The sequence below is a fragment of the Salminus brasiliensis genome, chromosome 1 (assembly GCF_030463535.1).
Source record: "Salminus brasiliensis chromosome 1, fSalBra1.hap2, whole genome shotgun sequence".
Classification (NCBI taxonomy): domain Eukaryota; kingdom Metazoa; phylum Chordata; class Actinopteri; order Characiformes; family Bryconidae; genus Salminus; species Salminus brasiliensis.
Window position 1 is genome coordinate 50,349,160 of NC_132878.1, and position 15,367 is coordinate 50,364,526.

Below are 15,367 nucleotides of genomic sequence, written 5' to 3' on the forward strand. Positions count from 1 at the left end.
AAACGGCTCCCATAGCCAGGTGTTAACATTTTATCCTAGCTCTGCTGTTGCGCCATGTTAAAATGAACATTCTTCCTGTATTTACTTTCTTGCCCCCACCCCAGAAAGGTCAGATCTGATCTATAAGCGGAGAGAACATTCTCACATGGTTTTTGTGAAGCAATTTGAATTTTGAATGTTCCACATGTGAAAACAAACCAAACCAAAATCCTCTTGGAAATGCACTATATGGCCAAAAGTGTAGGGACACCTTATTTGAAGGGGGGGGGGGGGGTTGTCCTTTGCTGCAGTAACAGCCTTTTCTCTAGATTTTGGAACATTACTGTGAGGATCTGATTAAGGTTCAGCCACAAGAGCATTACAGAGATGCTAAACTGAGGTTGGATAAGAAGTTATGGCTCCCAAAAGGCACTAGCTGCAGCTCCATCACTCCATAGCATGCAGACCCACTGCTCCACAGCCCCAGCCCTTCTCTCTAGAGAACCCTTGGTATTCACCATGATGACCACAGGATCATGGGCAGAAGCACCAAAGTTGGAAAGTCAGTCCAGTTGGTGGACCTCGATAAAGCTGCTGGAACCTTTTTATCCCACTGTACAGATACTGGCTTTGGAAAGAATGATCAAAACAAAAAGGTACACTTTTACCCAAAACAAACACATTAAACACTGGCTTTAGTACTTCCAGAGACTTTTATTTATATTGTCGTTCATAAACCAAAATAAGAGTCAAGAGAGCATTCCATATACAGGCACAGATTGGCTTGGAAATGGAAAAACAAACAAAACTAACAAACAAACAAACAAATAAAATCGTTCAACATGAGTCCCCTTATGCTTTTGTGCTGAGACAGAGGTAACTGCTAAAAAAATTAAAAGGCAAAAGTGTGAGTAAATATGTAGTCATATGTTCGGATACATATTATTAAAACAAAAATAGCAGGCTTTAACGTTGTGCGATGTTTATATCTGACTGTCCAAGAAACTGCTCCACAAGTCACTGTATTAAGTACCAGAGTTGCGTATATAAATTATTAAGTGTAATATTTTACTATTTTATATATATATATATATATATATATATATATATATATATATATATATATATATATATATATATATATATATATATAGTAAGATCTAAATAGGTTAGGTCTAAATGATTGTGATGGCAGTAAATAGTCTGTCAGTTAAATAATGACTGAGAAAGTCATAGATAAGATAATTTAATGAGTCTGTGTGTAACTGTAAATACTGCACTCTACTGTTATCCTTCGTCCTCTTCTGAAAAAGCATATGGTCATATACAAGCAGTAAACACGCTTCTGCCATCACCATAACTTGCTAACTGCGCCTATGGGTGTGTTTGTGATTCCAAACTTCAAAATCAGAAGTGCATCATCATCATCATCATCATCATCATCCTAGTCCTCCTCCTCCCCCTTCTCTTCATCGTCACTCCTACCAATTTGTAGTTTGAATTCAAGAGAACCAACCATTTGTTTCGTCACATTACACCACATTCACTCTCCATTTGAGCCAACTGAGTCAATCCCTTTCATGCTCCCCCCCACCAACTAGTCCCGCCCACAAACATTCTCACACCACCTTCCCTATGCCTTCCCCTCATAGGCTTTCTCCACCTGGGCATCAGTCTTGTCTACAGAACTGCAGAGCAAATCGCTCTACTTTGCAACCCACTTCAATCTTAAACCCAACTACACCACCACCTCAGCCTCGACTCCCTCATGATGCAAGAAATGCAAGAAAGAGGTGAGGGGGAAAGAAAAAGAAAAAAAAAAGAAAAAAAAAAAGAACATATATATATAAGGCCCGGCCTTGTGCAATATCTATGGCATTGTGCTAACGCTAGATCCAGACTGTGTGGTAGTGTGTTATGTCAATCTACATCTACGCTGCAGCGGTTCGCATAGAAAAGTCCACTAAAACTTGGGAAACCCCAACAGATACCTAAAGCCCCACAGCGATCAGTCCAATCCAAGTTCGATTGTGTCCCCAGCAGTATCCACGTCAATCCCAGCTATAAAACACTTTACCCAGAAATCTCTCTTGCTCTCTCCCTGCTAGAAATGAACGGAGCTCTTTTTCCAACAGCTTATAAATAGAAACTAAGGCACTGAGTAAATACAATGAAAGTATTAAATGTTGGCACCATCGTAACACATGCAGAACTACATGCTACTTTATGTAAAATGCATCATCTTTGCTGGATTTTCATCGCTTAAACAGTTTTGATGTGGTTAATCATCTTTTAGGCACTTGTAAAAATAATCCAGCAATGGCAGAACAAGGTGATCATGGGTATAGCACCTCCTCCCTCAAATCAGCTTGGTCTGATTGTGTGTGTGTGTGTGTGTGTGAATAGACGGAGAGAAACCCCAAATGTCAATTTTAAAGAAGGATATTGACCTCAGTGCAGCACCAATCACAGTCCCCCACTGCTCATCAGGAAAGACCAAAAAAAACCCAAAAACAAAAAAAAACAAACAAAAAAAAAAAAAAACACACATGTGGATTCGGTCTCCCATGCTGTAAAACAGGAGATCTTCCAATGTGATCTGAACAAATCATGTGTTTGGCTTAGATTATGATGGGTTTTTTTTTTCCTTCATCCACTGATCTTCAATTAACTTTGGGTTCCTCTGGTGATGGTGCTGGTGGGGGGAGGTGTTCAGTTTGGGAGAGTGGCACTAGGGTCAAAGGGTCTGGGTTCATAGATCAGACCTGGGGCCACGTCTACAGGTCGTCGCTCTCCACCAGGGTGCCAGGGGGCAGAGGGCTGGAGTCGGGGAAAAAGGCCGCCTTCACGTCAAGACCCCGCTCCGTCAGGGCGGCGTAGCGGCTGGCTGATGGACGCACCTTCTTCGGCTTAGGGGTGTGTGGCTGCTGCCATTGGGCTGAGGGGAAAACAGAACAGGGTTGTGAACAAACGAGTACGATGATGAATCTGAGAAGCACTGCATTTTGATTTAGCGAAGCAAATGGCAAATCAAATCCCCTGTTTGACTGAAATAGATCTTCAGAAATATTTAGCTGACTTAGGAGTGATGCACTGTTCTACTGCAAATATGCAAATATGACCTTGAAACTTTTGCATGCCTCTGTATATATGTAGCAATATTGGGACAACATACTGGCTTTAGAACCTTCGGTTACATTTTACAGTTACAAGTTGCTACAGCTCAGAAAACCTGGTTTAACATAGCACTGAAAAAAGGACATTCGTTTGGACATACCCTAGTCCAATGCTCCACCTTTTACCTTCTGTAAAACGAGCCGTAAAAACTTCTACATGTGGGTAAATATTCAGTTATATCCGGTGGAAAAAAGGACTTTTTGCAGCTTTTCAAAGGAACACCTCATGTGTAGCATAGCCTACATATCTGTTGTGAACATTTAGCTGCTAATTTACAAGCTAAAATGGCATCCTTATTATTATTATTATTATTAGTGGGTTTTAAGACTTATCAGCAAGTCAAGTAGCCCCTCCCATCTCAGTCATTCATACTGAGATTTCTTCTCCTGAGAGAATTGATCATAACTTTTACAGATGTCCTGTGGTACAAATACATTACTTCACCTTCTCATGTAAAACTAAACCCATCTGAATATGGCTTTTGAGAAAAAAACAAAAAACATGGTGACAGTACATTTAAGCCATTTAACAGCGATGTTTGCCATTTATCACATACTGTATAATTCTGTTGATTTATACACCTTCCATTTATTACTGTGAAGGTATTAAACATGTAGTTACTGCTGTTACACCCAATGTTACATCCTCTCTACAAGTAACTTGCATAACAGTAGTGAGGGGAAGCTGCCAGCCAGCAGTGTGTTGGTTTAACCTGTGCTAATGAACCCATGTAAGATATAACAGCTTTGAGTGGAGATTACAATTGTTTAAAATGTTGTTAATGGCAAACATGCAGCGCTGGCTGGAGAAGTCACTATAGAAACACAACGAAGTGCAGAAAGGGAGGTTTGCTGCTGTTGGCTGAGTCAAGTGTGGATTTCTATCTACGCATACACACAGTCTTATCAGATATCGCCTCACTTTGGCTCCGGCTCACAGTTCCTTTGTTTGATCTGGGCCTCTTTCAATGAAATGTTTCATAGACATTTACACCTTAGGCATGAAAGCAAGGCATGGTTGTTGGGGGGGAGTTTGGTTTAAAGCTCTGTTGATTTGTTCAAGTGCAACTTACTGTGTACATCGAGTCGTGCTGTGCTAGACACGATGCCGGCTTCATTCTTGGCGGAGACGGTGTACCAGCCTGCGTCTTCCTTCAAAGCTGGCTGGATTATCATGCACAGGTATCCAAAGTTGTCCTGGTGCATGCTGGGAAATGAAGTGCACAAAAGCAGAGTTAGTCAAAGTTTCAAATGTCATTTTATCCAGAAATATCACGTTTTCATGATTTTTTATGTAACATAACTGATTTCCTTATAATAACACCCTGAAATCAGAGTTAAATTCCAGTTCTTGTAACTCACACAGTCAAAATACCAGCTGCTGCAACACTTCAGATCACAGTACACACATATATAAGCCTGTCCCACCAAAAACTGCACCTATAAAAGCATGTCTACTGCATCTTGATGTGGTTGCCCAATTAGCCTGCTAAAACACACTCTGGTGGAGACTAATTGTTTTTCTCTGTTCTAAAGAAAGTGCAATTCAGTGTGGAGGCTGTGAATTTTAAACGGCTCTGAGGTGGTGCGGACAGTAGCATCTGAAGCGGTCTATATTTTACTGCGTGTGTACACTCCCCTTTACAAGACCATGTTCATCGCTGTTTGTGTATACATGTGGTAGCAGTTTAGACAGCCTGTCGCCCTACAGCAGCCATTTAAGGAGCGGACTGTGTGCACCGGCTTGGCCTGCTGGCGAATAAAACATACCTTCAGTGAGAGAGATGGAAAAGAGAGAGAGAGAGAGAGAGAGAGAGAGAGAGAGAGAGAGAGAGAGAGAGAGAGAGAGAGAGAGAGAGAGAGAGAGAGAGAGAGAGAGAGAGAGAGACAGAGACAGAGACAGAGACAGAGACAGAGACAGAGACAGAGAGAGTGAAAGAAATAACAGGCCTTTGAGAATTACCAAAGCAGGGTTTTGACTAGCTAGATAATATTATAGGTAGTAATATGCGGAAAACTGAGAAATCTTAGTCCCAGCAAGTCCAAAGGACTTGGACTGTCCTCAGCATTGCATGTGTACGTAGTTTAAATGTGTAGTTTCTTTCTTAAGCAGTATAAACAAGGCCTCACAGGTGTCAAAACAGTTTATTATTTTTAATTCAGTTCTTTGTCCAGTTAAGGAAGCCATACGTCAACCCGCACATGTTTAACTTGACGTGGTAAAATAGAGCACAGTGTGATAGTAGATAGATAAGTGTGCTAAACCTCATTTCTGAGAGTGCTGGCTCTAGCTTTTCATTTTTTGAAAGTGTTTGTTGGAGAAGTCGCTCTGTAACACCAATTGTAATTGGAGGAGTTGCTGTAAATGTTAATATCACAACACTGCATCACAAGCTCACTAACTGAAAGACTGTAACTAATGAAACTGAAGTACCTTATTCTGTCTGTGTTGTGAGTGATGGACTCGTTCTCTCTCTTCCAGAAAATCTGAGGGAACGGGACTCCAGACACGCGGCACTCCAAGCGCACGGGGTAACCCTCGGCAACGCCAGTGTTCTGAAGCTTCTCGATGAAGGTGGGGGCTTTGTGCATCTCTTTAGCTAAAACAGAGAGTGGTGGAGATGTTTAAGGAACAAGATACAATAAATGGGAACTTTAAAATACGATGATTGGTCTGATATTACAAATATAGTCGATAAATCCACCCAATTATTTAGATAGCTTATTTATAGCTTGCAACATGGAAGTTGGCTAGTTGACCAACACATTCAGCCAGTCGACTAATACATCCAGGGCAGCTGTTGTCGGAGTTTAGTGATGACGTACTCTGTTCTAAAAGAAATTCTTAAAAACAGGACAGTGGGAACTTTTTTTTACTATACCTCAAACTCTGAAAGGCTCTTTGCCTACTGCTGAGCAAAGATAACGAAAGTCAGTGGTTTGATTCTGCATCTGCGCAGGGCCACCACTGCTATACTACTACCACAGTATTCATATATAGAGGTTTACTGTACTGTAATTTGTGATTGAAGTCATTTCTATGTAAAATGAATCAAGGATTTATTCTTAACTGGTCACTAATGCACTACACTTCCTATGTGGACTGTAGTGTATATATACACCCCCCTGTCAGCGCATTTTGTATCGCACGGTCTGTATTTGTTGTTTAATAAGTGCATAGATATCGGTCTATAATTTATAGAGGTGAGGAAAACTCAATGTACCAGCTACAATCAGCTCCAGGCTGAAGGAGTTCTGTCCGGCCCTGTTGCTGGCGATGCACGTGTACACTCCCGCGTCTCTGCTCGTGACGGGCTCGATGACCAACGAATGGACTCCATTTTCTCTCACCAGCATCTTATGGGCGGAGTCTGGGCGGATGGTCTGTCCGTTCAGTTGCCAGATCAGATCAGGGGTAGGCAGACCGCTTACCTACAGAGGAACAGGTGTTGGCAGAGTCAGTCAAATGTATTTGGTAGCAAGATCTTACAATCATTACACTATTTTTTCATTAAAAAATAATGGGTTCACATGAACCTGAACATAAAATGTATGGGATTTCGACAGTGATTCTCATTTTCATCAAACTGTCCATTGACAATGTCCAGTAAGAGTAACAGTATGTGGTCTCCAAAATGGCAGCTTTACATACTTTGCTATTTATACATTAATCATGATTTATTGACTATTTGAATTTTGCAGTTCACAAAAAGTTAAAAGCAAAAATGAAGATACAAGCATCTTGTCGGACAATGATGATGTATTTAAATGTATAAACAACAATGAGATGCTTCATATACAGCTGGAGTTTTGTGGATTCTCGTTACAGTGGACACTTGAGAAGAATGGTACCTTTCAAGTTAGCTCTTGCTTTTGTTAGTTTACTGCTTATTGATTTGTGCATGATCTCTCCTTCAAGCACTGAAGGTTCTATCATAGCAGCATACAGTACACAAGCAGCTGGGCTTCAACCTGAAATGTAGATGGATTGAAGACTCAAACTAGAAGATTCCTTAAATCCACTGCATTATCAAGTGTGGTTAAATAATTTACCGCATAAATACATTTTAACAGCCCCATACTGTATATAGTATTAGTCTGGCATGTTGTGTGTGTATGTATTGTGGTCTGGATGGAGTGTAGTGTTTTTTCCCATGGGAAATGGGATTACATTAAAAGCCCAAGGTCTGTTTTCAACTGCCCTGACTTTCCGCTCAGTAATCGGACACCATCCCCACCCTCAGGTGTGCCAGGGCTATATCGCTACTGTGTGCCATTGTAAATTTCTCGGCATTAAGGGAGTGTTCCACAAGACTGGTTTAAAAGTGCGTTATCACAAAGCCAGCACGACTCTGAGAAAAGGAGATAAATGATCATATAATACAGGAGTTCAGGTAAAACCAAAAAGATAAGAGGTCAACAAAGCCATTCAGAGGGGTTTGATATGAAACCCTCAGGTCTAGAGAAACAAGTCCAAATTGTTCACAGTGGTGGTGAATGGATCCAGACATCTGAAGAGTTTAAATGACTCAAAGCTTTCTCACAGAAAGAGAAATAACTACATGCTGCCCACCATCAGCAGCCGGAGCCACAGAGAGCACATCTGGCCTTGCTCTCTTGGTGGGTAGGTGGGTGGGTAGATTGCTTGTTCTTTCTCGGTTTCTCTCCTCACATCAATTCAGTGTGTTTTTGGCCAAAATAAGATGCTGCTAGCAGATGCATCAGAGCTGGATACTTTCCTCCGAGCATGTGGGTTGCCTGGAAACGCTGGATTAGCAGTAGTTCATAAAGAGGCGGCGACTGGTTGTGCATGTGTCTGAGGTGGTATGCGTTAGTTCTCACCCACGGGAAGAGTACTAACGAGTGGGTTGGGTAATTTGCCATCTAATTTTGGGTCCAATTCAGTAAAAAAAATAATAAATTATTTATTGCTTCAAGCAACATTGTTTTATGAGAGATTTGGGATAACACTTTGGCCATGATGCATTTTAAAGCCAGTTTTAGACTTAGAAGTACATGCAGGGTATTTTACCAGTATTGTACCATCAGCAACGTTACACATGTCCAGTGACTGGTTGTTTTGGAAAGTAAAAAAAACAGACCATGTTTGTGTTGAAGACATCACACACCTTGGTTTCAATCACCACCACTGTAATGAACTCTGAACTGGCTAGTTTTTTTTTTCTTTTTTTTTCTTCTCACAACTCACAGACTGTGTTTACATTTTAAACACTGAAATGTCTGTCCACATATTCAACTCCAATCAGCAGCACTATACATTTTTGTTAGCTTGTGCCACATCGACAAGTCACCTTATTTAGAAGATCTGATCTTGAAGACCTGGATGCAGTCAGAGAAATATGAGAGCATGCATCTCCAAAAAAAAAAAAAAAAAAAAAAAAAAAAAAAAAAAAAAAAAAATATATATATATATATATATATATATATATATATATATATATATATATATATATATATATATATATATATATATATATATATATAAAAAAATGTATCTATATGTTGACTTCCTGTGTTGTAATGTCATAGCAATTGTAGCTCCAGTGCTAATCTACAGGAGCAGATCTGAATACAAAGCATGCATTGACTGATCGACCACTTCTGGGGGTCGAAGGGGAAATACTGTAAAAAAAAAAAAAAAAAAAAAAAAAGGTACAAAATCGCGGAGCTTCTGCAGAGCTTTTGCATTTAAATGTTCTCTGCACATGATTTCACAGTACTTCGAGATGTCAGTGGAATGGTATGAATGCCACATGATGGATGCCAGAAAGAATCAATAATTCTGCAGCTTTGCATTAAAAATCCAACCTATTTTTTCACAATGCGTTAAATTTCATGGCTAAACCCAATTTGGTGTGCGCGCCAATGGAGGGCTTCAGACTGGGGAAATAACAATAATAAAAAAATGCTTTGATTTCGTCTAATGATTTTGGCTGTCTTGCACTTCCTGTATTAGGGGACGTTTTTGGCTTTGGCCAAACGACACTGAAACAGATCAGCCCTATAAATACCAGTGGCATCCACAGCAGCCTGAGTGTGTGTTCATATATAACTGAATGAGGCACGTCTGAGCTATAGGCTTTATCTAATGTGTGTGGAACTCCACAGATCTGTATAGAGCTTTACTGTAATAATGTCAGATAGAAGAGCAACATGATGGAACAGGAAGATAAGATCAGAGAATATGAAAGGGGGATTGCAATAAAAAGGTATGCAGGATAAAAAGAGGAGACTCCGCAAGAGAGCTGGGTAATCAAGCAGGAAACAGACATATTTGGGGATTACGTGTGGGGGTGAGGGAGGGAAAAGAAAGAGAGTATAGGGAGGAAAGAGGGAGAGGGAGAAAAAGAGAAAATAATTCTAGCTTTCTCCTCTTTCACTGGAAGTCATTTATCATCAGAGAGGCGCTGAAACATCTAGCCTCAACACTGATTTTTTTCCTCTCTTCAATGTGGAATGCACAGGGAGGACTTTTCCCAGAAACACATGCACACACACACACATACACAGTCACAAGCTCAGACTCTTGCTAAAATGCTCAAATAGAAATGGTTTTAATCTCTTCAAAATATCGGATCTTGCAAACCAAGAACATGACCTGCGCTGCCAACTGGCTTTCGGAACATGTTCAGACAAATGTATCCATTATGCTTATAAAGTCACTCAGTCTTCTAACAACAGTGTTCGCATTCATGCACAAAGCTCTTTGGTCTATTAAAGAACAACCGTTCAGATATGATTAGAGTGAGGATGAGCAATCGCTGCTGTCAGAACATGGCTTTGGTGTGCCTTTAAAAGGGACAATCAACTCCACTGCAAACACTACCAATATTGCAGTGAAAATAAAGATGCTGATGTTATATGTTTGACACTCACTGCCTTTACACTGCATATACAGAGTCTTTGCATAAAGAAATATGTATATTTAAATGTGTATTTTTTTTTTTTATGAATGTTAGTCAATTGAATTGGTTTGAGATACTTGATAATAAGCAAGGCCTGACGTATTGTTACAACAGAAGTATTGTAACAGCAATCCATATTTAGAATACAAACATCAGTACGCATTCCACATTATGTTTTTTAGATTTGACATAGCCACTGCTCAGTACTAGTACAAGGCAACAATATGTAGTTAGCAAATAGCGCAAGAAGTCCGAGTGCAAGACAAATGTAAAATGAAAACTAGTAAATAAATATATCATAATACTTTGATGTATCAATATGTTCCCCTATATATATGTAATTTTTTTATATAAATATACTTTTACAATACATACACATGTTGGGATTTAAGTCGATAAATTCATTTACTTTGTTTTTATTTGTTTATGAGGCAGGCAGCAAGACCTGCATGGAGGATATCGTGTGCAATTGGAAAATTACAGAAAGCAATCTGCCAGTCAGTAACAGTGAGGAACAATGTGAATTAGGTAAATAATGACAAAGACTAGGAATCTGGCCAAGATGTCATTCAACATGGGGTATTTGCCTTTGGTTTTGGAAAAAGGTGATGAGTTGACCAAACAAAGAGATGACGTAATTCAATAAAAAGCACTACAAAAACATCTATGATGTTTTTCTTGTGATATAAAACCATTATTGGGTCTGCTGTAAGAGTTACTAAATAATTCAACTGGAAATGGTACAGCCAATAAAACACTCAAAATGCTCTCTAGCTAGCTTGCTCACTGGCAAATTCTCACCTTGCAGTCCATGCGACAGAGCTTGCCTTCCTGTACAATGAGGTCACCAGGAGCCTGCAAGAAGTGGGGGCGGAAGTGGCGTTCCTGAATGTTCTCATTCTCCTCTCCACTGTCCCTGGACCTGGAGCGGGGTCTGAAGGAGAACGGAAAAGAGAGAGAGAGAAAGAGTGTGAGAACAGGACAGGGGGGCTGGGGTTTAAGGGTTAACGGAAAGAATGTACAGGTAAAAAAACGCACGAAAACACCTTGTTCAAAATGTTCATGTTACTGCATGCGACCTTGTACGTGTGCGCGGGCGTAAGCATTTGTCTCGCCATCGTTCTGGATGTTTGACTGTGGTTGTATGCCTGCTGTGTTTGTGCGGCCTGTGACCGTAAACAAGACTAAAAGAAAAGAAGCTAACAGGTAACATCAAATCTCTGAAAGCTTTAAAAAGGGACCACACCCCATTGAAAACCATTCACACGGAGGCAATATTCTGCAGAGGTTGTGAAAGGCCATCTTTTTTTTCCTTTTTTTTTTAAGGCTCTTGCCTTTTGACAAAGGCCCTTGGGTTTGTGTCCAAAACACACAGGTGTTCTTAAACTGGGACACACCCTCACTTTGACTACTAATCCCATAAAGCTATGCAGAGGTCAGGGGCAGGTCGGAGATCAGACCGCCATTACCTCAACTGTCATAAATTACAGGGCACAGGGGACAGGGAGGAGCTTGTTTACCTGCGGATGTGGCCAGGCGTGGAGCGCTGGCTCCTCCCCCTTTGGTTCACAGCCTGCACCATCATTCTACCAGTGCAGCTCACCCTCCCCTGATAGAGAGAGAAAGAGAATTATGAGACCGAGAGTGAGAACAGCATGTGACAACCCACTAATAACTTGACTGAAGACACGGATGAACAATCAGTCTTTCTTACAGTATTTTAACTGTATTTGTATTTATTTTAATTAAAGCAAGTGGTCTACAGACAAACACACATTTACTGCAAAATAGAAGAAATAATAAAATAAATGTATTCTAAATGGATTACCCAAGACTTTTGTACTGCATTGTAGTACAGTATGCATTGCCTCACAGCTTCACATTGTAAAAAAAACATTAAAATCATTACCGCCTCACAAAAACCTCGGATTTCATGATAAACGGACCTGCAAAATGTAAATGCTGCAAAATATTAGAAGGTAAGTTAAGAAGGTATTTTCCTTCTCCTGTCAAGTTGCCATTTTGGAGATACAAGTTTTTTGTGTGATTGCAACGATACATCTCTCAGTGTGTGCCTTTGTGCGCATGTGCACGTACTGCAGGGTTGCCAGCCATGATGGTGTAGTTGCCGTCGTCATCCAGCGAGGCGGTAGCCGTATGCAGAGAGCACGTTCCGTCTGGATCTCGACTGATGCGGTAGTGCTCGCTCCGCTTTGAAATCTGCTTACCATCTTTAAACCAGTACACCTGTACGTCAAAACATACAAACACAAAGGCATACACCAGTGAGAACGTGCAAATATCATTACACAGTGCTTTTTACTACACAGACGTTAAAAAAAAAAAAAAAAAAAAAAAAAAAAAAAAGTCTCCAACTCCTCTCTCTCTCTTTCTCTCTCTCTCTGACTTTGCTGGTATTTGTTGACCTGCTGTCATCAGGCGGTCATTACAGAAGCTGTCAGAAGCCAGAAGGAGAACAGGAGTGTGAAGAAAAAAAAAAAAAAAGTGAGGGAAAGAACAAGCAGGAGTGTGTATGGGTACGTGAGAGAGGGAGCGAGCCGCAGCCATATATGGCCGGAATCCCAGCAGTGACTCGTCATGCAGCAGACAAACCTCATCTTTAATCACAACGCCAAATGCCTAGCACTAATCCCTGTGTCTCCGTCCTCTTTCACTCTCTCCTCTTTCTAGCTTTCATGACCACGTTAGCAGACTAATCGCCAAACGGAATAAAGTTAAATAACACTTTAAGCAAGATTACAAAGCTATACGAATACTCCTGTGACTCCACAAATCAAATCAGCAGCCATGGGATCCTCCAAGCAGCTGCTCAATGCCCACAAGCGTTTCAGCTAGTCATCTCCTCAGTTAGTAATGCAATTTCTAAAAATGTTGACAGAAATAACAGCTTTCAAGGCTTCTAAAAGGCTAATCTTAACCACAGTTAAACTGCAAAAGACCTCCAGGAAGATTAAGAAGACTCTGGAGTGTTGGTGCACTGTTCTACCGTGCAGCAATACCTGCACAAATACCTTCATTGAAGAGTCATTAGAAGAAAACCTTCTCTGCATCTTCACCACAAAATTCTGTGACGTTTTCAAAGGAACATCTAAACAAGCCTGGTGCATTTTGGAAACAAGTCCTGTGCACTGATGATGAAGTTACAATCCAACATTTTGGACGCAATGAGCATGAGGTATGCTTGGAAAAAAAAGGATGTAGTACTTCATGAGAAGAACACCTGTCCAACTGTTAAGCACTGGGGTGGATCCATTAGGCTTTGGACTTGTGTTGCAGCCAGTGACACATTTCATTTCACTAGTAGAGCGATTCAGAATAGATCCAATTAAATACCATAAAATTCTGGAAGCAAACATTACACAGTGTGTAAAAAATAAAAGCTGAAGATGAAAAGATGGTGGCTTCAACAGCAGGATAACCATCCTGAACACACCTCAAAATCTTTAAAAATAAGAGGAGCAAGCTGAAGGTTTCACCAGGTCTCTCACATTTACCAGATGTAAACATGAATCTGTTAATCTCTTTTCCATTCCCAGTTTTATACTAAACACTATTTCTGAGCCCGTGCCTACCATCCTTTGGACATTTAGCATACCTTGCAGAGTTGGTAAACAACTGGGAAAACAGTAAGTAAGTATAACTTCACTGAAAGCACACATCACTCCTGCTGTGACCCCTTACCTTTGGCTTGGGGTCTCCGATGACCTTGCAGCTGAAGGTAACTGGCATGCCCTCAAACACTTTGTAGTGCTTGAGTTTCTGGTCGAAGAACGGGGCCACACACTCTCCTGGTGAGTCTTCATCGTGCTGAACATCATCATCACTCTCCTCCACTGGAGAGCGCTCCAGTCGGAACTCGATCTCACTGATCAGACGCTGCTCGAAGCTCGACACCTTATACTCCTGTGGTTAAAAAACACAGGACATAAGAGTTAGAGGCACCGGGAATACTTTTTTTTTTTTTTTTTTTTTTACAAAGTGGAGCAGGTAACTGAGTTTGCAAGGCACAAAAGTGATCCAAGGAAAAAGTGAAGAGTGCACATGTGTACAGACACACAGACACAGACACACCTACTCAAACTAGTGACTTTAGTGACTTGGTTATTAATTTTTCTACCATTTTTATGTTCTCACGGAATCGTTTCATTAACATCTAGTCTGGACTAGCTTTCTCTCTTTCATTAGCATTTACTGTGTACTCTGCCTTTATTTTTCTCTTTTTGCATGTTCTTTCTTTTTTTCCCCCCACATCTAGACTTCTACCCCCACCAGAACATCTGGAGAGTGCTGTGTGCTGATGACACATCACAATGATAATTACAGTCTTAGGGCACAGCTGCAGTACGAGACAGACAAATGCACGAATGTATGAGCACACCCCCACACAGCCCTTTCTCAAATCTGCTTGTGTATTTATTTCTCTTCTTTCTCTCAAGCACACACACACCACACACACCACACATTTTAATTTGCACCCAGATATGTGTTGAGCATTCAGTGCACAACAAACTGTGATCGTGATATGCACAGCATCGCTACATAGTTCTGCGAGACCAGAACCATGTGTTTTAGCATTTTCGCTCCCGGGTGGGAAACGGACGCAGGCATGCATCTCCAATACCTGTTTGACACCTCCTTCAGTGACCAATCAAAATCCACAAGGCAGTGACTGACAGCTTGAGTATCAAAGCCCGGCGAAACCCAAAATTCCTCACAGTTGTTTTTCTTACACACCACAAATGGTACTGTAAAATGCCGGTTTGTCCCAATAAGAAGGTTAAATAATGTTTCTCATGGGAAGTTTATATAAATATATAAATCTTTTTAGAACCTGTTTAGAATTTAGATAAGGAATGGGCTATGTGGGCTTTGATTGGTAGAAGGTAACCAGTGAGTACATCCAGCACACTGTAATGACCAAGCCCGAGAGAGAGAGAGACAGAGAGAGCGAGTGTGGGAGTGAGAGTAAAAGAATGGTGCTTTATGAGGGAAAGAAAATCTGAAGGAAAGATATGCTACCTAGACAAAATATTAGTCACCTTGTGTGTTTAAGGTGGTAGTAACTTCAGGCTCCTGCAAAGGGCGTCACACAAGGATGATGAGGCTATGAATACCTATAGGATGTGCAACGGGAATTCATAGATTGAGAAGCAGTGGTATAGTGCAGGGAGTTTGGATGTCTCGTTGGATGTGTGGACAATGGGAAAAGGGAAAACTTGGCGAAGCAGAAGTTAATGAATGTAGCTGAATCTGCAGGTATATGGA

The 15,367-nt window shown here is 40.7% G+C and overlaps 1 protein-coding gene across 2 annotated transcripts in view; it reads right to left on the reverse strand.

Moving 5' to 3' along the window:
- Positions 1–673: 673 nt before the first annotated feature.
- Positions 674–15,367, reverse strand: part of palld (palladin, cytoskeletal associated protein) — a 67,204-nt gene continuing 52,510 nt past the window's right edge. For both annotated transcript variants that reach the window (XM_072681638.1, XM_072681629.1), the window contains 8 exons: positions 13,784–14,005; positions 12,179–12,328; positions 11,602–11,690; positions 10,883–11,015; positions 6,380–6,587; positions 5,590–5,755; positions 4,229–4,362; positions 674–2,917 (listed from right to left, as the gene is read on the reverse strand). In XM_072681638.1, the coding sequence (XP_072537739.1) occupies positions 2,757–2,917; positions 4,229–4,362; positions 5,590–5,755; positions 6,380–6,587; positions 10,883–11,015; positions 11,602–11,690; positions 12,179–12,328; positions 13,784–14,005 (1,263 nt within the window). In that variant the 3' untranslated portion in view covers positions 674–2,756. The remainder of the gene's footprint in view (positions 2,918–4,228; positions 4,363–5,589; positions 5,756–6,379; positions 6,588–10,882; positions 11,016–11,601; positions 11,691–12,178; positions 12,329–13,783; positions 14,006–15,367) is intronic.